A 22,384-nucleotide genomic window follows, 5' to 3' on the forward strand; every position below is an offset into this window, starting at 1 on the left:
AAATTTTAAATTTAAAAAAAAAAAAAACCTTTGTTTTTTTAATTTAGAAAAGATGAAGTTCTTGATGATGAGGTGATGGCATTATGTGAATTGAATTGTGATAACCTGAGGGATGGAGAGAAGAAGAAGGCTTGGTGGTCATTTGCTTTAGTTTGGATATTTGATGTGCCACGCGGCATGGCAGTGGTGGCTGGTTGAAGATTAGGGGTGAAGGGTGAGGAATGGAAGAGATATGGAGGAGAGAGAGAGAGATGGAGAGAGTATGTGGCCATACACTTTAATCTTTGGACTGTGCCTAGTTTCTATTATTAATATTTTATTATAAAGTTTTCACAGTTTGGTAAAACCTGCTGCCATGATTCAGCAACAACACACACATGATATTCTTAACAAAGTGAACGTATATATATATATATATATATTTTAGAAAATAGTCATGACGTGTACAATGAAGCATGACGAGTTACAATGAGCGACGTCACTCTAGTGTGTTTTACCATCAATCTAGATCATATACTCATGTATGATATGATTATGCATAATAAATGTTGTTTGTTAGATTAATCAATAGGGTTTAAGCGTTAACCGGCTAATAAGTTTCATCGTTCATAGATCATTCGTGCAAAATTTCATCTAAATTAAAGAACATTTAGCCACTTGATTATTGTCGTGATAATTTTGTATTCATTTATTTATTTGGTCATAACTATAAAATTAAACGCTTTTCAATTTGAGTGAATTTTTATTAGAATGATCTTTCAATGATGATTTAAAAGAATCATGAGATAAATTGTGGTGTGGGTCAAAATATTTGGTTAGTTTTGTATTAATTTACTAACTACTTAGCACTCGAGGGATATTGTTAAACTAATAGTCTAAATAATATGATGTCTTGCTAGACAATTTGACATCCTTTGGTATCCAACTAACAACTCGGATCATGCATTCAAATTAAAAATAAACCTAAGAAATAATTCAATGGATAATACGACAATATAACACACAATATTAGTTAGCAAAAAGAAATTAACATTCTCATTCAAATAACACTGTTTTCGCATGAATATCATATACTAATAAACTCACCAGATTTTTTGAAGCCAGAAAGCATATATATTCAAATAATGTTGGTGTCGTATGAATTGACCAAGCATACATATACACTTCTATTTCTTATAAAGTGTGCATTCCTTGTAAACAATTGGAATATTATGTGAAAATTAACCAAAATAAATACATTAATTATACAAAGTCCTTCCATTCATAAACTTTCTACAGTTTTTGTTTTTGTTTTTTTTTAAAAGATCATTGATGAAGACTTTTGTTGTTTGTTGGGTCTGGTCATTTAACCAGTTTCCCAATTTAATATTTATTTAGGTGACATCACAAGTTACCATGATTTAAGGTTTTGGAACAGAAAATAATCTACTCCTGCCACATGTCCAAGAAGTTCTTATTCATCAAACACCCCTGGCTCTAACACATTTGCAGGTTTTTTTTCAATTTTTATTTTATTTATTATTTTGGGCGTAGATGGGATTTTGCAGATCCTTTTCATTCAGAAAGCTCCAACGAAACGAACGGGAGCTGGCCTTACAGTTTTTAGAGCCCAAAGTTACGATAGAGGTGAATCAAACTCGACTTCGTGTTTATCAACTGGAAGCACCAGATTTTGAAAACGCCTCTGATAAAAGCATTTAGCAGCGTGAATGCTTCTGTCGAAGCCGTCCCAAACGAGCCTGCAGTTGCCTATTCCGAAGAGCTTTTGTGTCTGGCATATATATTTTTCATAATGTTCGCAGTGGCTTTTGCACCGGTAGTTTGATGAACATGACTATATAACAAACAAAGCAATTATAAGACTAGGTAGTTTGATGAGGAACAGGGGGCAATAGACAGACTTTTAGAGTTTAGGGTAGAACAATACATCATGTGTCATATATATTTATCTTACAAATCATTCTTCTACTTACTCATGCAATGCAATTATCGCAACGAAATGCAACATAATAATAGGCCGCAGAAGAATATACTAAAATCACTCGAAAAGAACAACGCAACTCTGAATCCCAATTGGACACAACCCCAGGATCAAATCTCACTTGTTCCCCCTGAAATACATGTATACTTTCTGCACAAACCAAAGAGGAAAAAGACAATCAGATATATACCAAGGATAAATACCACGTAAACAATGACTTCATTCTGACTAGGCCCCAAAATAAAATAACAAATCATTCAGACTAGTAAAGAAATTCCAATCTTTGAAAAGGCGATATGGTGAAACTGAGTGATAAATTGTGTTTCTTGTGTCAACTAGATAATTAATAAATAATCTATTTCCATTTACTAAATCTCATCCAAATCATATAAATTATAACTTGCAAGTATCTGTTTAATACAGGAAAGTTATTTGCTTTTCACTCATTATTACCCTCAGGTGATCTTAGCAACCACTTTGTTGTGGCAGAGATCAAGGGAAATAATAAGTATTAATTTAGCTTAAAATAATTGTCTGATTCCAAGTTTCCAACTACAGACTAAATTTGGTGGAGGCAAAATATCAGGGCACAAACCACTTTCAAGGAACAATCACTGTGGTCTACAGCTCCATAAACTAAGAGTAGTTTCCAAATCTACAGATTACTTTAGTGCATCTCTTTGTGAGCCACCAAAAGCATTTCCTATACATCTAAAGAAGATAATACTAAAATTTGAAAGTGCATATTGAAAACAAGGCAAACTCTGTATCTCACCTGAAGTACCCAAAAGCTTAGAAGGGTTTCTAAGCAAAACAAGGCAAACCCAGTTAAGTAGAATATCTGCACAAAGAAAAAAAAAAGCAAAATAATATTAGTAATCTTATAATATTATAACCCAAACATTCAAGCAATTTGGTCATCCGAAATCCAAATCATGATGAATATATCCTTACCAACTAATATACCTTTTGTCCTTTTTCTGGACAAACAAATACACCTTCACTGTTCTGTCTTAAGAGTCTTTCTACACGTAAGTAAGACGCACAAGGGATATGTCCCACATTAAAAGCACACATATTCTTTTACCAAACTTGTTACAGTACCTTGTCAATGCATAGCACAAATTTATGACTATCCAGCTATGCTAAGCAAACAAAGGTTTAACAACAATCTGATATTCTGAATTCTTTGCATACGTATCACGCTTGTTTTTATCTTTTCTCCCAGTTTAGATCATCAGAGAAGGTGGTTCCTGTTTCATTTGTTAAGAGTATTTTGGGGAAGAAGACACATTAATTTGGAGTCAAAAGTGAAGACATGCCAAAGATACGAAAGCAGGTTTAAGTTTTGACTTCCACAGAAAACCAGCAGGCATCTTTGTATTTCTTTCTCGACCTACTTCATGATTTAGATCATGCTTGTTCTTTTTCTTTCTTTTTTTCCTGATTAAATGTAGTCCAAATTCTTCATAAAAGTTTGCTGTTTCGTATCTTGAATTGAATGTATTATAAACAGCTCTACGTATGTATTATGTAACAAGCTTTTAACTAATATTGTCTGCTCTGTTCCTTAAACTTTAGAAGTTGTAATAAAAACTAAACATACTAGGATGATGGGCATGAAAATAAAAGAAACACTATATTTCCAACAACATTCTTCTAAGAACATAATTCATCATAAAATCTGTTATTTATTAATACTCTGCAGAGTTATAAAATCAAATGAACAAAAAATAACAGGAGAAAACACACACGCTTCTCAGGGCAACTCAGCCTCTAGCAGGCATTATATAAGTTAACAAGCACACACTTTTGAAGCTCATGAAAGACAGATACAGGCATGTTTACAAACTTACCCCTACCACCACATGGTCTGAGAAGACATCAATTGCCGGAAGAATGCCCCTGTATTTTTTGTGAAATAAAAACCAAAAAAGTAGGAAACAGCATCAATATAAAGGAAGAAAATATACTGGTTCAGTTAAACAGCATGAAAAGAATTATACTCATTGAAACAACTCTATGTAATTTAGTAAGAAAAAGAAACTTATTAATAACTTAAAGTCCACCAGAAATTGAACTGTTGTAACTTCTCTCCAGGCTTGCCATTCCACCAAGGTAAAAATTCAAAAAAATATATTTAGTTAAATATGAAAATGGTTACAAACAAATTTCAAATGACAAACTGCAGAAGTTACTTTCTTCCCTTACTTCAAATCAATCAACATTATGAAAACAGGAAATGAAATTTGAAAGAAAGTATACATTAGCAAATGTACCTATGCATAAGTTATTAGTTTTACACTTCCAATTGCTAAACATGTGTTTAATGCAGCAGCTAATGAGCCAAGAAATTTCCTTTTACGGATGGCTTGTCAAAATGTACTTTGACTTGGTGGTAAGTTCCATGCTAAATTTTCATTTGCCAACCATCTTACTATAGAAAATTATACTTAAGAAACAAAGAAACAAACAAAAAAGTAAAGGGAAGAACTTACGTCAATGATCTCCCATTAAAGACAATTGGAGGAGCTATCGCCGCAAAAATGCAAAACCCAATATGGAGCTGCCTCATGAAATTGATTACAAATCAGATCAATAAGCTAAGCAGTAAGAATTCAAAAGGATACAGTATCAGTACATACCATGTAGAACAGGAAAAACCAACCAAACTTAAAGGCACTATCTGTCCTGCAAATTGGAAAAAATACCCCTCAACAATCAATACAAGCAGTGAAGACAAAGATAATTTTGTGAGACATGCAAATGCTTATTCTTTTATATCTGGTTATTAGCTTGTCTTAGCTATGCCTATGATCCATGATATTTCCGACAAATATTTCTATGTAGTGCCAAAAGTTCTATGCTAACAAGCAGCTTCTCTGTGAGCTCCAGATGAACTACAAATCCTATATTTATCTAGAAACTAGAAACAAATCCCTCTTTAAATATTTACCTCATTGCACGATAGAGAGGCCTGTACCACAGAACATATGAAAGAGGGCATCCAAGTAGAGCATAGATCGTTGCAAGCAAAAATATTTTAACACCTGCAATTTATGAACATCATCAGAAGCTCTAATTAGCATCATAGACAAAGAGCTAATCCTACATATAATCTACAAATAATGAAACATCACTCTGTAAAGCTTACCTCCGCCTCTAATCCAACAAACAATAATAGCAATTGCATTAAAAGATAGGCAAAGAACTATGCCTGCAAAGACAATATTATTAAGTATTAGACGGGCATATCATCCTGCTATTTACATGCATTACCAAAATAAATTTAAAAACAAAAAATAAGGCATAATATATTGCTATATAACATTACTTTGAGTAGGGTGGGATGGTCCAGATTGGATCGGTTTCACCTCAAAACCATGGCCGAACCAATTACAATATAATGGTTTGGTTAGGTTCGGCTTTGACAAAATTCATGAAGGAAACCAAACCAATTTAAGACGGTTTGGTTTGGTTCAGCCGGTTTGGGCCTAAGCCCAATTCTCTTTTCTTTTGAATTTTTTCAACATTGTTAACCCAATTATAACCCCTCAAATTCACAACTTGCTCCATACTTAAATCATTTTCTAGAGTACAAAACCATCCTAAAGCTCAACATGCCATAAAACTTTAAATTTCATAACTAATTTTAATTCAAATATCCATATAAAGTTATTGCCTAATTATAGTATTACACATGTAAAACAAAATATAAATAAATGAATATACACATAAACGGTCTGGTTTGGTATAGGTCGGTTTACAAAAGGTCAAAACCAAACCATATATGGTCCGTTTGGGTTTTTAAACCGTTTGACTTTTTCTTGGTCAAAAATTAACCAAACCAGTAATTACGGTTTGGATTAGCCAGTATCATCAGTTCGGCCGGATTGACGCCCACCCCTAACTATGAGGTCCTTAACAATGAAAACATGCTAGCATAACAAAAAATGAGGGTGTGTCCTGGTACAAAATGGCCCATTTCCCTCTCAACAAGACAAGTCCTAAATTTTACCAAACTATCTGAAATAGTTTTCCACATTCATAATGCCCTAAGTTAATCTCCACTGATTTTTTAAATAACTTTTCCTCGTCTCTACTGAAAATAATTCTAATATACTTTTGTTATATATAATTCCAATGAAAACAAAAGAATATCCTTCTAAAAAGTAAGAATATACATTAATAACCTTATTTATTAATAATAACTTAAAGAATTCATTCAGTTAACAAATTTGGAGCTGTCTCTTAATATATCGTTTTTTGACTCTATTAAAATATAATTATTTGAAGAAAAGAGTTGCAAATATAATTTGCATTTTCTATTTACAATTCAACTTTAGATCAGAATTATATAATTAGGTCAAAAAAATTCCAACAAATAAATTATTCTTAGAGCTTTTCCTTTATTTTGATCAAATAAAATGTGATAATCAGTCTTCCAACACAAAAAAACAGTGTGCTATTTGGATCAGAAGGATATGTATTTCTAGGCACAACACGTAGAAACTGAGGGCAGAAAAGACATGTAGAAAAAATTTAATGCTACATCCATTTGATCAATCAGTTTCCATTTTTCCAAATAAAAAACATGTTATTGAGATAAAAATGGAAATAGCAAAGCTTATCCATTCAAAGAACCCAAAAGGCTGGTTATGAACAGCAACCATATGGGCACACCGAAAGAAGGCAACCTTAACACTTGGAAATAATACAAGTAAAACTGCATAGCAACACATTTGAATAATAAACTTCCATTACCTAGCCAACTTGCAAAAGCCAGATATTGTAGCCTTTGAGCATGTACTGGTATTTCATTAGCTATATCATGGTGAATAATTGGAAAAAATGGAGGCCAATTTCTATCATCAGCGGGGACACCAGCTGATTCACAAAGTAGAATGAAAAAGTAATTACTCATAATTTAAGAAAAGCCAACAAAAAACCCAAATTTTAATAGTTTAGGCTGCATATTCATAGTGCTTACCCTTTGCAACAGAATCTTCTCTCCGTTTAATATCCTGTAAAAGTTAAATGTAAATACAAACACTATTAAAAACAAAATATAGGAACACATTAAGCAGCACACTTGAGAAATACTAAGGAATAGCACAAATGAGAGATTATTACAGGAAACATTTCAGATATGTGAGCAATTTATAGATTCATAATGCAATAAACTCCAGTTTAAAAGATTAACAATAAAGGCAGACCTATAGATAAGTAATCATTCATAAAATTTATACAATTAACCTTTTCTCTCCTCTTGAGATCTGCTTCCCAAGTTGCAAGCTCTTTTGCCTTTTGCTTAGAATCCTGTAGATATCATACCGAACAATACGTAACCAAGCTAAATAAGTAGAGAAAATAGTATAGGAAAAAGAAACTACATTACATTCATTGTATCCAATGGTATATCGACTGTTGCATCATGCTTGTGCCCAAAACCCAGAGGTTCAGATGCCAATGGTGGAACACGTGACTTTGACTTGGGAGCACCAGCACCATTCTGCAAAGTTCTCAAATTATGGCACATTTAGAACATTACTATAAGGAAAAGAAAATACATATCAACTAAGCTTTTTACTAGTCTTGATAAGCATGCCTTAACCATGAAGCCGTATGGCTTAAAATCCGAAAGTGATTTTGCATGGTATCCTAGAAAATGCAAATTGCACCACGCACATGTAGTGGCAACATGACTTTAACTTCACTTATTTGCATCTAAAAGCAGCCTGACAATCAAATAGCTTATGCACAAAGACATGGAATAGGATTTATAACTTCTAAAATGCCCATGTACAAAGAACTGAGACCTCATAAAGATGCGAGGGAAGCACAAAGCACTGCATTAGCAACCCTCACCATTCCAATTAACCTTTTGGAAGCAAGTTAAACAACTCCAATTCACCATTAATACATCATGTTGCATCACTGAAATGGTCAACCATCATGGTTTCATAATGTTTAGCAGAGGTTCAAAATCGAATGACATAAAAAAAAAAAATCAAGATAGCTTCAACTCTATACACATTAATGAGAAACGTTCTTTAAACTCTCAGAATATGTACAAATCTATGATTCTTGAAGACTATCATGTTGATATTAAGGTGGGGAGGTTGGCGGTACAAATCATAACTAGGTTATTAAATAAATACATTATGGGAAAAATGCAAAAGATTAAATACACTAAAACAGTAGAATGAGAAGGCCAGAACAATGTAAAAGGACAACATTTCGTAAAAGGGGGAAGGGGGCTCAGTGATAGACAATTTTCAAAAAAAAGAAAAAAACAAGAGTATAAAATAAAAAATACTCTTTAACTGAAAATTAATTAACTTACCGCCTGAAAGTGTTAGAAAGCTTCAAAACCAAACATCAATCGCTAAGCTGTACATTATACCTCTCTTCCAAATTGACCAGGACATTGTATAATTTTTAATTTTAATGAATATGTTGAGAAATGTATCCCAAATTCACCACCTTCTTTTTTTCCGCAAAGCTGACTTTGAAGTGAATGAGGTATAACTTTTCAACTTCTGATTAAATTTTCAACGTTTATTCAAATTAACAGAAGTAAAAACCTAACTTATTTAAGATTTCTTAAGCATTTTAACTCGAAAAAATGTCATCTTTCTAAGCTGATTTTCAACATATTAAATTTGCTCTAAGCTAAGGACTCTTGCATAGTGAGCATTGGCTATGTTTCTACTGTCATTAAGAGATTAAGACTGAAAATCCACATGTTATTTCAAATTCTCAACTCAATTTTATAGGTTACATATAATTGTTTCCAAATTTTTTATTAAAAAAAAACATTCACTTTAGTGTCGGAATATTGAAAACCTAGGGTTCTGATCCAGATCCCAAAAAAACCAACATTCAGGAATTCAAATTACAACTGAAATAGAGGGCAGATCTAAACAGGAAGAAGAAGAAGAACAAAACAGTTAAAAATGGAGAAAGAGAAAAGGTGTTGGCTGTAATTACCGAAAAGGGATTGACCTCGACCTCGACCACTTCTTCGTCAAATGGGTTGGGGTCGTGGTGCCGATTCATCGTTAGATCCCCAAATTTTGCAGAAAATTTAGAGAGAGAGAGAGAGAGAGAAAGCGGGTGTGGCAGTGTCTCTGTTGTGTAATGTGTCACACTAGACTCCCACCGACTTTATTATCTGCGAGACAGGCTTACTTGCTACGCCTACGCGGGATAACAATTGGAATGAAGTTCGGTTTTCAGTATCCACCCCTAAGATTTTGAATTTTACTTTTGCTGCCATCTCCAATACTAAAATTTTCGCCCTCCAAAATACAACTATTCATATATACCCCGAACTCAAATAATTTTTTCTCTCAAAAATGATTCACCTCATCATGATTTTCTTTTATGAATATTTTAACCAAAAAAATTTCAAAATTTGAAAACGAAAGAAGAAGATAGAAGATAAAATTAAGGCCTAATTTGGGATTGCTGTCACTTTTAAAAAAATTTGTTTCTGCTGTACTTTAAAAATAATTAGCTGTAAAGTAAAGCAGCTCTATGTTTGGTAAATAATATTTTTAAAGTGCTATTAGTACAAAAAGCAGTGTCAAAACCGTTTGGTAAATTTTAATATAAAATTGTTGTAACTGTGAATAATAACTAAAATAGACATGATGTTAAAGTGTTATGTACTAATCATGTGGTGGTAGTGGTAGTGATGGAGTTGAGGTAGTGGTGGTGATGAAGGTGGAGTTGGTGATTGTGGTAGTGGTGGTGGTGGTGGTGGTGGGGATGACGATTGTGGAGGTGGTGGTAGTGGCAGCATGGTGGTGGTTGTGGTGTTGGTTGTGAAGGTGGTAGTGGATGTGGAGGTTTTGGAGGAGGAGGAGGAGGTGGTGGTGGTGGGGGAGGTGGTGGAGGTGGAGGTGGAGGTGAAGGTGGTGGATGAGGTAGTGGTGGCGGAGTATGAGGAGGAGAAGGATGTGGTGGCGGTGGTTGTGGAGGTAGTGAATGTGTGGTGCAAGTGGTGAAGTTGGATGTGAAAGTGGAGGTGGTGTCATTTTTTAAAATGAATGATGGTATTTTGGGAAATTAAAAAAATTGTTTAAAAGTTCATCTCTGCTTCTTTTGAAAGCAGCTTTGAAAAGCAACCCACAGCCTACTTTTAAAAGCTGCTGTCAAAAGGTCACTGCTTTTAAAATAATCGGGATATTTTATTTTCCCAAACCCCTTAAACTGCTTAACTTTAAAGTAAAACAGGTTTTTGGCAAAAAAAAAAAAAAAAAAAAAAAAAAAGCAATCCCAAATGGGGCTTAAGACTTAGGGCTCATTTGTGATTGCTTCTTTAGGAAGCAATTGTACTTATGAGCGCTTTGATTATAAAAACGTTGAAATTTTCATAACAAATCAAAGTGCTTCTTGGAAAAGCACTTGGGAGTGCTTCCTGAAGAAGCACATGGCAGGCGCTTCTCCAGAAAACGTTTTTATAGCCCAAAAGCGCTTCTAAACTTTTCTGTCAACCGCTATTAGAAGCGTTTTTGGTTGTCAGAAAGCACTTTTAACTATTCCAGAAGCACTCCTAAACAGGCCATTAGTTATTGATATGCCTCATGTGCCTTGTTTTTGTGTCCTACATTCCCCTTTTTCGTCATTTCCTCACATAAATTGTTATCTTTGCTTATGTGGTAGCCACATAGTACAAAAACGTGGGTATATTTGTCAGCTACAACACTTCAAGCACTTTGGTTATATATCCGCAAAACTTGACCACATTTCCCTAATTTTGCCCCAAGTCGCTAATTCAATGCCCTGGGAATTGAAGGTTGGCATCAATTGATAACGAGGGGAGCAAATTTGGGTCTTCATTGCTGCTATTGAAGTTACGCATGTTTAATTGGTTGATATTGAAGGCATGCTAGTTCATCGAAGAATAGATGGAGATTGGAAAAGGAAGGCATCAGTGTCATTGTGGAAAGTTAGCAAGAATTCAAACTTCATGGACTAATTCTAACCCAGGAAGGAGATTTAGTATGTCCAAAGTCGAAGGTAGGAAAGAGCCTAAATACGATGCTTCATGCTTGGTTATTTGACAGCAAGAAATGATAAATCTTGTGTGGGTTGATGCAGGGAAGAGGGTAGAAAGGATGTGGTTTTTGGGAGTGCTTTGCTCCTAAAATCTGTGAACGTTCGAAGATGGTGATACTTGGGTTGCTTTGAAAGATTGATAGGTTGGAAAAGAAAAATGAAAAAAATCAAGAAAAATCAAGAAAAATGTGTGGTTGTGTTGTTTTTCTTGTTTATGTTTGTTGTGATGAAGCATGTTTGAATTATGAAATGTGTTGTAGAAGGTTTGTTTAGTGAAGTTTGTCATATAACTTCTCTGCCTTGTAATTCAGTGTTGATGATGTTATGAAGTGGTGCAAATTGGTGTAATTTCTCTGTCAGCATTTGCTGAACCAAAATAGGCAAAACAAAGATTACACTTATCCATTAAGAACACAAATTAAGTTCCAAAACAAACTAAACATGTGTACAAACCATTAATTTTCAAAACAAAGTGTGTATATTAAGTTCCAAGACAACATAAACCATATGTTCCAAAATACAATTTGCAAGTTCCAAAACATATTGCAATTGCAAAAACATAGATTCCATATTGCAAGTTCAAAAACACAAATTGTATCTTCAATCTTCATTAAGATATCTTCTAACTTCAAGGGTCATACTGCTAGTAATGTCTGGGATGCTGCCCAAAAAACCTATATTGTTACTCATAATAGTTCTCGTTTGTTTCAACTTTGAAGACAATGCTTGACCACATGTTAGAATGGTGAGCCCATGAATGTGTCCCATGAGAAATTACATGTTATGTGGCAGCAAATTGATAGTATGCACCCAAGTGAACTTACCAATCCAAGTGATGTGGCTCGATGCCATAAAGAAATTGAAGTCGATCCAGTCTTGGTGTTCTTCATAAAGTCAACTACTTGCGTATGCCTCTCATAGTCATCATTCCTAGACTTGTTCCTTAAGGCTCCTTAAGCCGTAGTCAGTTGCAATTCTGCACTCAAAGTCGCAAAAAACAGCATGAAAACTATGTCGGCTTTGACAAGACTGAAAACCTTCTAGGCAAGAAACCTAGTTCTCTGCTCCCAATGGTTCATCAAGTCCCCCAAAATCCAGTACTCGACAATGTACTGTTTTGATCAATGCATTATCAGGATATGGCAGAAGTTCAAGGCTTTTGGGCAAATGGGTCTTTGGGATTTCGTGGTCCGCATCACTACCAAGCCGGGAATTAGGCTCAAAAGCCCAGTACTTGTCCCGGAGGCAATAGTTGAGAGATCTGGGGAGGTTTGCTACAAAGACATAGGTGGAATTTTGGGGAGAGTGAAGGGCATTTTGGTAAATCAAGGATGATGGAGAAGGAGAAGAAAGAGGATTGGAAAGGAAGAAGAGAGAAAGAGTGAGCACGCATAGGAGAGTGAAGGCTAAGAAGAGAGTGGGAACAAATCATAGTTAAAAAAATATATTATTCTAATTAATTAATTAATTATATTTACATTATTTAGTCCACATGGAAACATATAGGTGAGTCTACGTAGCAACACTCAGTGAGGACCTGTGCAGGCGTAAGGAGGTGCACCTGCACCTCCGGTTGTCGAAAAAGACCATTAGAGCCGCTGAAGTTGCACCTCTGCTTCAGACTAGAGATGCACACAACATGCTCAACGAAATGCCCAAACCAAACTGGGCGTTGCGCGCCTTTTTTTTTTTTTTTTTTTTAACACAGCCTGGCCAAAACGATGTTGTTTTGGACCAAGCTTTAAAAAAGTTTTTTTTTAAAAAAAAAAACCTGGCCAAAACAACGTCGTTTGGGACCAGGATTTTTTTTTTTTAAAAAAAGGGAAGCTGCTGGGCCATTTCTCTTGGACTTTCCAATTTCTATAATTCCTTACTTAATTGGGTTTTCCGTGAGAGTTATCTTTATTCAATTGGGATTTGGGAATTCCTTATTTAAGTGGGATTGGAATTTTCTTTATAAAAGACCAATTTAACATTACTCAATTTCATCAAAGTATGTGTGCATCACAAGAATCCTACGTTTTTTTTTTCCTTCTTGAGTACGCCAATCCAAAGTAAGTCGAATGCATTTTTTTTCTCGAGAAAACGCCAATTTTGTTTTTTATTTTTTATATTTTTTTAATAAATTTATTTTTTCTTATTTAGCTCTCTCTGTATTAGTAAGATTAGTATGATATGAAACATTGTCGGCAACAATTGTAGGTTAATTGTAATGTTATTTTTTTAAATTTATTATGAATAACATTAGTATTGTTTAAATTATACGGATGTTTAGTTGTCTTTTTTTTTTTTGAGCTCTTAGCTTTTGAAAATTGCACCTCTGCTGAAAAATTCATGGATCCGCTGCTGGCAACACTAATTGCTACGTCATTATTTAAAGGAGAACCTGATGGTCAAACTATCAGAGGTATGAAAGTGATACAAAGATAAACGTTATGCATGCAGCTGAGACAAAAAAAAAAAACTTGATGTATCGAAAGCTGAAATTCAGTAAACTTCAACGTAGTAAAATGAAAATTACTAATTCTTATTTTCTCCTTGGAATACCTCGCAACCATGAATCTACTACTCCTAATTTTTTTATATAGAGAAATTCTACTACTCCTAAAATTATTTTGGTTTAATTACTAGTTTTTCTTGAGCTCGAATATCGGTCTTAATTTACCGTTTTGATTTATTTATTATTCTTTATTTTTTAATTACAATATTATCCACGTACGCAATGACATACCCCTATTGCATGTTGTGTGTTACATAATTTTATTAGAATGTGTTGAGGCCCAAAAAAAATCCACGCTTCGGCCCAAATAAATGCTCAACCCAATGTAATACCTTACCGAGAAGAAACCCAATTTGGGCACGCGAAAGTTCGCCATATGCGCTTGTACACATACCACGCCAAGCAAATAAACAACGCGCCATGCTACAAGCTTAAGTGGGCCCAAGCCACGCAAGATGCCCGGGGCTTGCTTGAGTGGGTTGTGGTATGGAAGGTAATAGGTCGTCATGAGGCCCATTGATGGGACGAGAAATGGAGGTTCCAGGTTGCTTGGGAGCCTCGGAACCCAAGCCCATTTCTTAAGCCCAAATATATGGGTGAGCAAAAAGGGAAAATAACCCAACCAAAATAACTCAACCAAAATTAGCCCAATCAAAGAATAGCCCAACCAAGAAGCCCATCATTCAACAAAAATAACTCATTTACTTAGTGAACCTTGGCCCATACAATTGCCATAGATGAACCACAAGCTCCAACACCTAGCTGGAATAGAAGCCACGAAAAGGAAGTTTGAAAGTTCATTGAATAAGGCTACTGGGAAGTGCCAGCACATGGGAATGGATCAAGTTCCAAAACAAAACACCAGAGAAACCAAGGGATGTTAACATGCAAGCTGCCAGGAAGAGAGACACTCTTCAAACCAACATACACATCCCAACTCCTTCCCTATCAAAACTGGTTATAGGAAAGAGTGAGAAAGAAAGGAAAAAAATGGCTGGAAGTAGAAATCTTCTACTGAAACAGCCGCAGGAAAGGAGGCCTTGAGCTCCAAAATCCCTGATTTTGTGCAAATAGATAGATAAAAATCTCACTAAAACAGGAAAAGTCAAGAGAAGAAAGGAAAAGGGAAGGAAAACCTTGCTAAGTTGGGGAAGAAACAATTAGGGTTTCTTGGGGAATGAAGGTTTCCCGCAGCTATAAAAGGAGGTCCCCTCCACCTAGTAAAAACCAACCCAGGCTGAGAGAGCAAGCTCCCTCTCTTACTTGCAAAAATCCAGTAGCCCTATTCACTCTTCTTCTTCGTTCTTCTCTGTTAACAGACTATTTTCAGAGTCTGTCAAGCTGCCGGAAGAAGTAATGCCCTTCTTTTACCCTTTTTTAGCCAAGATCATCCTGCAAACCTTGTCTCCCTCATCTTAAACACTCCCATTTCTCCCTAGGAAGCCTTATTTTCCTCTTTGGTGCTCAACTCATGCTGACCTTGCTCCCATGCCACAATCTCCTCATGCTAAGCTAAAACTTTATCTGTAAGCAAGCATAAATCACCTGTAAGCAGCCATCATTTTCGTTGGTGAAGGTAACCAGAACATTTCCTAAGGCTTTACTGCCCTTTCGAAGTGCTTTCGGGGCTTAATTTTCGAACTCAGGCACAGGGGGCAATTTCAGTAATTTTCCCTTTACGGCAGCCCAGCCCATTTGCAGCTGCCGGAAGAAAAAGACCCCCACAGAATGGAAGCATTTCATGATAGGATGTTTGAAGAGTTTCAAGTACAAGACATGATTGTTGATGGTGAAATTATGGCAATGCCAAATATGGATACGTCTTTAGGAAACATTGCACAGATTGCGATCACTGGAGACAAGATTGCAACAGATTTGTGGCGTGATTTTACCCAAGGCTCTTAATTATTTTGTTTTTGTTTTTGTAATACTTTGTCCAAAGATTTGTATGACTATGAATACCCTTTTTAGCTAGTCTTTAAGATGATAACTTGGAGGAACACATAGATCATGGAATTGTGTTTTGGTTACTTGTTAATATTTTTTCTTATCAAATTTTATCTAGTTGAGTTTAGGAAAATATGTTTGGTTCATTAATGCATAATAGAAAATGAGTTTTAAAAAATATATATATATAAATTCATGAAAATATTATGTCAAAAACATAATTTAAAATTGTCAAGCCCAAGGTGTACTCACTGTTTTTATCATTTTCACGAATTATTGCTATACGTGTTTTCATTGTTTTTGTTCTTCAAAACTGTTTTTAAAACTGACTACCAAATTCTTGAATTTCCAAAGTGCATTTCCATTTTATCATTTTAGTTTTCTAAAAATGTCCTGCGAAAATGATTTCCAAAAATATTACCAGACGAGGCCAAAAATAAATGTCAAGTTCCACTTATCCTATTGGATACGCTTCTGTTCTTCAAACTGAAATTGCAGCAATACATTTGTTACAAATGTTTTATTACGAAAGCAGATTTTAAGGTTTTAATTGAAATATAAAACAATGATATTATTGTTAAGACGTAAAGGATATCTAAAGGCTTCTTATTCAACGGTAGAATTTTTCCTTGCGTCTGTTTTTTCAAGGGCACCTTTTTTTAATTTTCCATATACTGTGGCACTTATTTTGAGTCTACTTTGTTTAATAAATAATAATTGAAAAAAAACAAAAAGGGTACACTTGCTTTTGATTTTTTTTAATGTAAATCATAACTTTGGCTTCATGTGTGAGCGAGCTCCCTTCATTGTCGCTGTGAAGGAAACATGAATAAGCTAAAATAACTCCCAACTTTGAAGGAGACACAAATAAGCTAATATAACCCAAAATATCATCTCCCTCCAAATTGAACAAAGTACAGCGTGCTCATTCAACCCGTCATCCAATGAAAGCCAAATTTCAAAACTTTTAGCCAAGGAACATTAACCATCCGCCTCGACAGGCCTTTTGCCTTTCCGCGACCTATTCCGCTTCTTACGACTCCTCAAAGTAGCATCTCCATCCTTCCTTTCCTGCATGAAACAGAATATCAAAAGACGCACAAAGCAAGAGAAAGTGATCATGTCTAATCTCTTCTCCAAAAGATCAGAAAATGTTTCTAATCCATGCTTCAATTGAAATTGAATTTCCAGGTGATTCTACATTGTACTTTAGAGCTTTGTAAACTAATGTGAGATATCAATCAGTTTCATCATGGGCCACAAGTACCAATAGTTATAGGCATGCAATTTTTTATAAGGGATAGTGAGACATCGAAATATTGCCTCAACTAATGACTAGCCAGTAGTGGGGCATGCTATAAACAATATTTGCAAGCTCACCTGTACTGAATGAAGATCTGGGTTTTTCAAAGTCTTTTTCTTCTTACACGAAAGGGGGTTTGGACCCTGCAAGGTGGAAGAAAAAGGGTAAAGTCATAAACATTGAAACAGCATCTTAAGGAACCATTTTCTAACAGTATTAGCATATGCATCGACAATGTATTAATCACAATCAATTTCTATTTAATTTCACCCAAAATTTGAAAAAAATAACATATGTCAACACACTGAACATCAGCTAAATGATTACATTCTCAGAAACATCTGGCTTGCAAATGCTTTTGATTTCAACATTGTCCATTACAAAAGAGCTATCAAAATAAATTTGAATACAGAATGAATAAATGAATAACTAATCACCGAATAAGGAAACTACAGGCTGTACGATTAAACAGTTCTTATTTTATCTTAGTTCTTTAACACTACTCACTTTTGTAGCATTCATTAGAGTCTAGTCCCCCATCCAAGAAAATATATATGCAAAGAAAGTGAGGAAGATAGAATTGAGTGAACATTTTAGACTTGCATAGTAATCAGCAAAATTGGCTTCTAACTACGATCATACATTATTATCTTCCTTCAAGTATCAGGTGCATGAATAAGATTGCATTAAAATTTTAAGTAGATCCAGCGAAGCATCTTCCTAGTGAAAAATAATTTTTTCATGCGATTACTTGCATAATATGATATCTTGATATAAATATCTCAGTTTGCCTTGTTTAACTACATAAGACGGGCATTATGTAGTTAAACAAGCCAAGACTGGGATACATATCTTGGTAAGCAAAATGGGGAATAGAGTTGAAACATATACTGCGTCATAAAGAATGGTGTAATAGAAATAAATCATATTAATGTCAATCCATGATGCACCTATACCAAGGCCTATCCGTGTATGCTAAAAATTCAAAGAGTTTTTATAATCCATATAAACACAACAGATGTCCTTCCAACATTCTACTTCAAATTATGTGCAGTCCATATCAAAAAAGTTAGATGGGGTGAACTCTTAACACCTTACATAAGATTAAGAATAAGAAGACATGTAGAAGGAGAGAAAAAAAAGTATGTAATAAATATACAGGAAAATGAAAGAAATTGGTAATACCTTTGCCTTCTTTCTCTTAAACTGAACTTTATCCTTCACACCCAATCCTTTCCTAGCAGTATGCTTCTTTGCTACAGCCTGCACTTCCAAGTTCTGATCTCCAAAACCATCTTCATCAGAGCGATCCTTTTCTTGATGAGTAGTCGACATATTCTTTGTCCCCTTTGTCAACATCTCATATTCCAAGTCAGTCATATGCAAGCGTTGTTCTTCAGAAGTTTTGACAAATTGCCGTTGAGCGGCAGATGGGGACTCAAGAAAAAGAGCGGTTCTCAGAGCATATATAGCTGGGACACCTGGTATCTGCAAGTGAAAAAATGTCTCCATGGATACATGCTTAAAGACATACAATATGACAAATGTAATGCACATCAAACCAGATTGCTTAACAAACGCAAAGATGCCATTTATGTGGGTAAATGTGAGAGCAACAACTGATATACAGTGGAAAAAGTAACACCAACAATGACAACTGCCAAAATAATAGTAAGAAATAAAGTGAGTCAATAACCTTGAGAATTTTCTCACGAAGATCGGCATGCTGAGTAGCAACAAGGAAGTGCTCGGGATTATTCTGACCAATAATATCCATGATGCAATCATCAGCACTCATGGCTCTCTCATGATCGCACCTGAGAAATAAACATAGTTCCATGTAAGAAACAGTGAAATAATCTCCAAACAAAGAAAAAGAGAGGCATACCTTGCAGTAATGAGGCTCTCTGCAGCTTCAAGAGCCTGAGAATGGGAAGGAACATGTCTGAGATCTTGCTTTTTCAACTCACTGATAGCGCATTTGGTGGTGAAAAGCATGACAGGGGCACCCAGGATATTAGCGAGGGCCTTGTCAGCAGGCGTAATGCGATTGACGACGAGGTGATGCACAAAATTCACATCACATAGCACCTTGTACGGCTGTCTCAACCCATAGCATGCTGTGTAGAACCGCACTATCTTCCTGTGCCTCCTCTGCTTTTTCACTCTCATAATTCTACCCTACTGCAGCAGAGATAATCCTTTCAGTCTTAAACTTTATAAACAAAACAGATAAAAGAAAAAGCAAATGATGCATATGCTGCATCCTCACAAAAGTAAAACCAATCAACTGAAAGAAACAGTCTCACAAAGCTATATATAATCCAATTTAATTAAGTATAGGTAAATAATACAATTTCCTCCCAAACGGATTCCAAACTAAATACATTTGTCTACAGTATGTCAAGAATGAATGTACAGTAAAGACAATGTTTGATATGCACTACCAGGGGTGGATCCAGGAATTTTTAGTGTTAGGGGCGAAATGTGGAAGTGCAAAGCATTTAGTTTGAAGAGAAAGATCTTAAATATTAATTAACAAAACGTTGATTCATAGTGGAGCACAAAAAGGTCCATACCATACACTCTCAATGCCCTAACTCAAACTTGAAATGACTAATGAACATCAAATCCAAAATTGAAATAGAAAACCAAAAAGAACGTAAGTAAAACTCAAAATTGAAACAATCAATCCACTAATCACACATGAACACCAAATCAGACTGGTCCATTTATAATAATGAAAAGAACAGAAATTTTGTTCCTTGGAACAATGAACTGTAGAAATTAGAAGGCCCAAAGAAGAACGAAGAAATGAATTGCAGAAAGATCACTAAAGAGAGCAAAGGGACTGACCTTTAAACAGCAAAGAGACAACGATTATTATTAGAGGACGTATTTTCTGCGGTTGCTGCTGTCAAAGTTTCTTCAGTTAGTTTTACCAATTCGGTCGTATGTATTTGTACAAGACAAAGTGGAGAGAGAGAGAGAGAGAGAGAGAGAGAGAGAGAGAGATTGGGTGAAGGTTGGGTAGGATTAGGGGGTTGGGGATTTAGGGTTTGAAGGTTGAATTGAGTGTTAAAACTCATTTTGGGGAGGGAGTCATCGGGCAGCAGTGGAACGACGTCGTGACGTCGAGGAAATTTTAAAAAAAGTCGGTAATTTATAAACCCTAAACCCTAGACCACTTGCTCCTTTGTGGATTGCATCTGTGCATTTCAGTAATTAATGGAATAATTACTTCACTAATAATATATTACCATCCACTAGATGCAGGTAACAAATTGTGCAATCTTCACAGCAAAAATATATAAGACTTTGCAAATAAAATTACCAAAGTTAAATAAGGAATTCGGACTTTGCGTGTCGTATTGGCAGAGACGACGGCGGCAGCGGCAGCAGCAAACGACGGACGGTGGAGCGAAGATGAAGAAAAACTTTGGAGTTGCAGAGGCGGCGCTGCAGGAAGAAGCTGATGCGTGCGAAGGTAAAAAATCAAGTCTCACTTGGGCCCTTAAGCCCACAATAACAAACCCAATCCCCAAAACAAAGATAATACCAGTTCAGCCCATACCGAAAATAAATAAAACCCCTTTTGACATTTTAGGCCTTATCCGGCAAATGTAACATATTTGACTAATGTGCGGTTATCTAGTGAGAACGCTTATGTGCGAACCTTATATGAGAATTAAATTCAGCCATCCAAATTATCTGAATGACTAAAGAGAAAAAGCAAGCTTATGGTAAAAACGGGTAGGCCGCAGTTCCCCTTAGCCTCAGTGTCAAGTCGGGCCTGTTTCGAAAAAACGCGCCTTTCCTCTTCATGACAGTGGCGCCGTACTTCACCAGTCGCACCTTTCTTGTCAATAAATTTATGAATTTATGAATCAACCCTAAACACCCAAAATACCTACCAGACATAAATTTGTGTGTTTCTCTTGTCACAGAAACTACCTGGTGTACTCTGTCTATTTCACTTCCTCCCTCATCTAATATTTCTCATTTGAACGTCTGAGAAGGTACGTTTCTCTCGAATTCCCTCTCTTTCATTCATTTTAAAGTTTGCATGTTATATTGCATTCACTTAGTGTTAGTTTGGCATTGCTTATTTGGGATCATAAGTGATTTTTTAAAAAATTTGGGAAGCCCAGCCCGTTTGGTAAACTATGAGAAAATCACTTATTGTTAAAAATTGTTGTGAAAGAAAGCTATAAGGGAAGCAGCTAATGAGGTGCTTTCATTTTTTGATTATGCCGGAATCAGTTTTAAAGAGACGTTAGGTTTAATGATTATGTGGAAATCATTTTCTGATTACGTGGGAATTAGTATCAACAACACTCTTAACAAAAAGTTTACCAAAAGCCAACCTGCTTTCTCTCACAGCAAATCCGATAGTGAGTATTTTCACAGCACAGTAATGTCAAACTAGCAATTTAATAAAAGACACAAACTCCTCTATAATATAAGGCCAGCTCCCAAAGCTACACTCTCATCTTCTCTTCACAAACCCTAAATATACGGTATGAAAATAGTGGCTTGTGAGTCGTCAATTGTGGTATGTAATGTGAGAAGTCGCCATCAGGAAGACAACCTATTGATTTCCCCATTCAAACTTCTGAATTTTATGCAAGAATTTGGGCAGGGCTCCTTAAGGAAGGTAAAGACTGTGAGTCTCTCTGTTTTACAATAAGTAATGATAGCTAGAATTAGTTGTTAATCACTAAGCTTCAAAGTAGAGTGGCGAGGGGCAAAATAGCCAGATGTGGTGTGTGAAGTTGATGAGTTTTTTTTTTTTTTTGGTTGGGTGTGTATTTAGGGGTAGTTTAGGAAAATATAGGGGTTTTCTTACATATTGTAAAAATTTGAATTAGAAGTTCATGTGAACTTAGAATATGGGGTGAACAAAGAGAAGTGCAGGGATTAAATAGAAAAACTCTTTCTTTATCTTTTTTTCAAAACGACCAAAAAACCTTTATGTATATACATCTATGTAATGCATTTTTTTTCCCTTTGCCGAAATGTTTTGTCAAATGGAAAGGGGGTTTTATTCTGTGATTTTTCTTCGGTCCTTGCATGTACAAAGCCTTGGTAACTAGGATGGGCATCAATCCGGTCGAACCGATGAAACCGGCCGAACTAAACCATAATTATCGTTTTGATTTGATTTTGACCAAGAAAAAATCAAACATATTAAAAATCAAACTGGACCATATATGGTTTGGTTTGGTTTTGAGCTTTTGTAAACTGGTTTAAACCAAACCAGACTGTTTATGTGTATATTTATTATTTATATTATATTTTACATGTATAATACTCCAATTATGTAATAACTACATATGAATATTTGAATTGAGCTATATTAGTAATTGAAATTTGAAGTTTTATGGCATGTTGAGCTTTAGGATGGTTTTGTATTCTAGAAAATGATTTAAGCATGGAGCAAGTTGTGAATGTGTTGGTTGTAATTAGGCTAACAATATTGTAAAAATGCAAAAGGAAAGAGAATTTGGCTTAGGCCCAAACTGGGGAACCAAACTGAACAAAATTGTCTTAAATTGGTTTAGTTTGGTTTGGTTTGGTTTTC

The 22,384-nt window shown here is 35.3% G+C and overlaps 2 protein-coding genes across 5 annotated transcripts; both read right to left on the minus strand.

Annotated features, from left to right (window-relative positions):
• Window positions 1,839-19,809, minus strand: LOC18777326 (secretory carrier-associated membrane protein 4). 2 transcript variants are annotated; one of them, XM_020563762.1, is made up of 13 exons: window positions 19,794-19,809; window positions 8,975-9,094; window positions 7,380-7,493; window positions 7,238-7,300; window positions 6,972-7,005; window positions 6,746-6,868; window positions 5,136-5,198; window positions 4,938-5,031; window positions 4,627-4,672; window positions 4,480-4,547; window positions 3,838-3,886; window positions 2,757-2,822; window positions 1,839-2,131 (listed from the first exon to the last, which is right to left on the minus strand). In XM_020563762.1, the coding sequence occupies exons 2-13, from the start codon at window positions 9,041-9,043 to the stop codon at window positions 2,099-2,101; spliced, it is 822 nt and encodes a 273-aa protein (XP_020419351.1). In that variant the 5' UTR covers window positions 9,044-9,094; window positions 19,794-19,809; the 3' UTR covers window positions 1,839-2,098. The 2 variants fall into 2 exon arrangements, with proteins under 2 accessions (XP_020419351.1, XP_007209463.1); XM_007209401.2 differs by lacking the exon at window positions 19,794-19,809 and having other exon boundaries at window positions 8,975-9,169.
• Window positions 16,215-20,322, minus strand: LOC18776317 (rRNA-processing protein utp23). Of its 3 annotated transcripts, XM_020563764.1 has the most exons (7): window positions 20,135-20,280; window positions 19,657-19,711; window positions 18,689-18,984; window positions 18,497-18,617; window positions 17,986-18,288; window positions 16,878-16,943; window positions 16,215-16,568 (listed from the first exon to the last, which is right to left on the minus strand). In XM_020563764.1, the coding sequence occupies exons 3-7, from the start codon at window positions 18,970-18,972 to the stop codon at window positions 16,479-16,481; spliced, it is 864 nt and encodes a 287-aa protein (XP_020419353.1). In that variant the 5' UTR covers window positions 18,973-18,984; window positions 19,657-19,711; window positions 20,135-20,280; the 3' UTR covers window positions 16,215-16,478. The 3 variants fall into 3 exon arrangements, with proteins under 3 accessions (XP_020419353.1, XP_020419354.1, XP_020419352.1); XM_020563765.1 differs by lacking the exon at window positions 19,657-19,711 and having other exon boundaries at window positions 20,135-20,322; XM_020563763.1 differs by lacking the exon at window positions 20,135-20,280 and having other exon boundaries at window positions 19,657-19,815.

The sequence above is a fragment of the Prunus persica genome, chromosome G5 (genome assembly GCF_000346465.2).
Source record: "Prunus persica cultivar Lovell chromosome G5, Prunus_persica_NCBIv2, whole genome shotgun sequence".
In the NCBI taxonomy this organism is placed as follows: Eukaryota; Viridiplantae; Streptophyta; class Magnoliopsida; order Rosales; family Rosaceae; genus Prunus; species Prunus persica.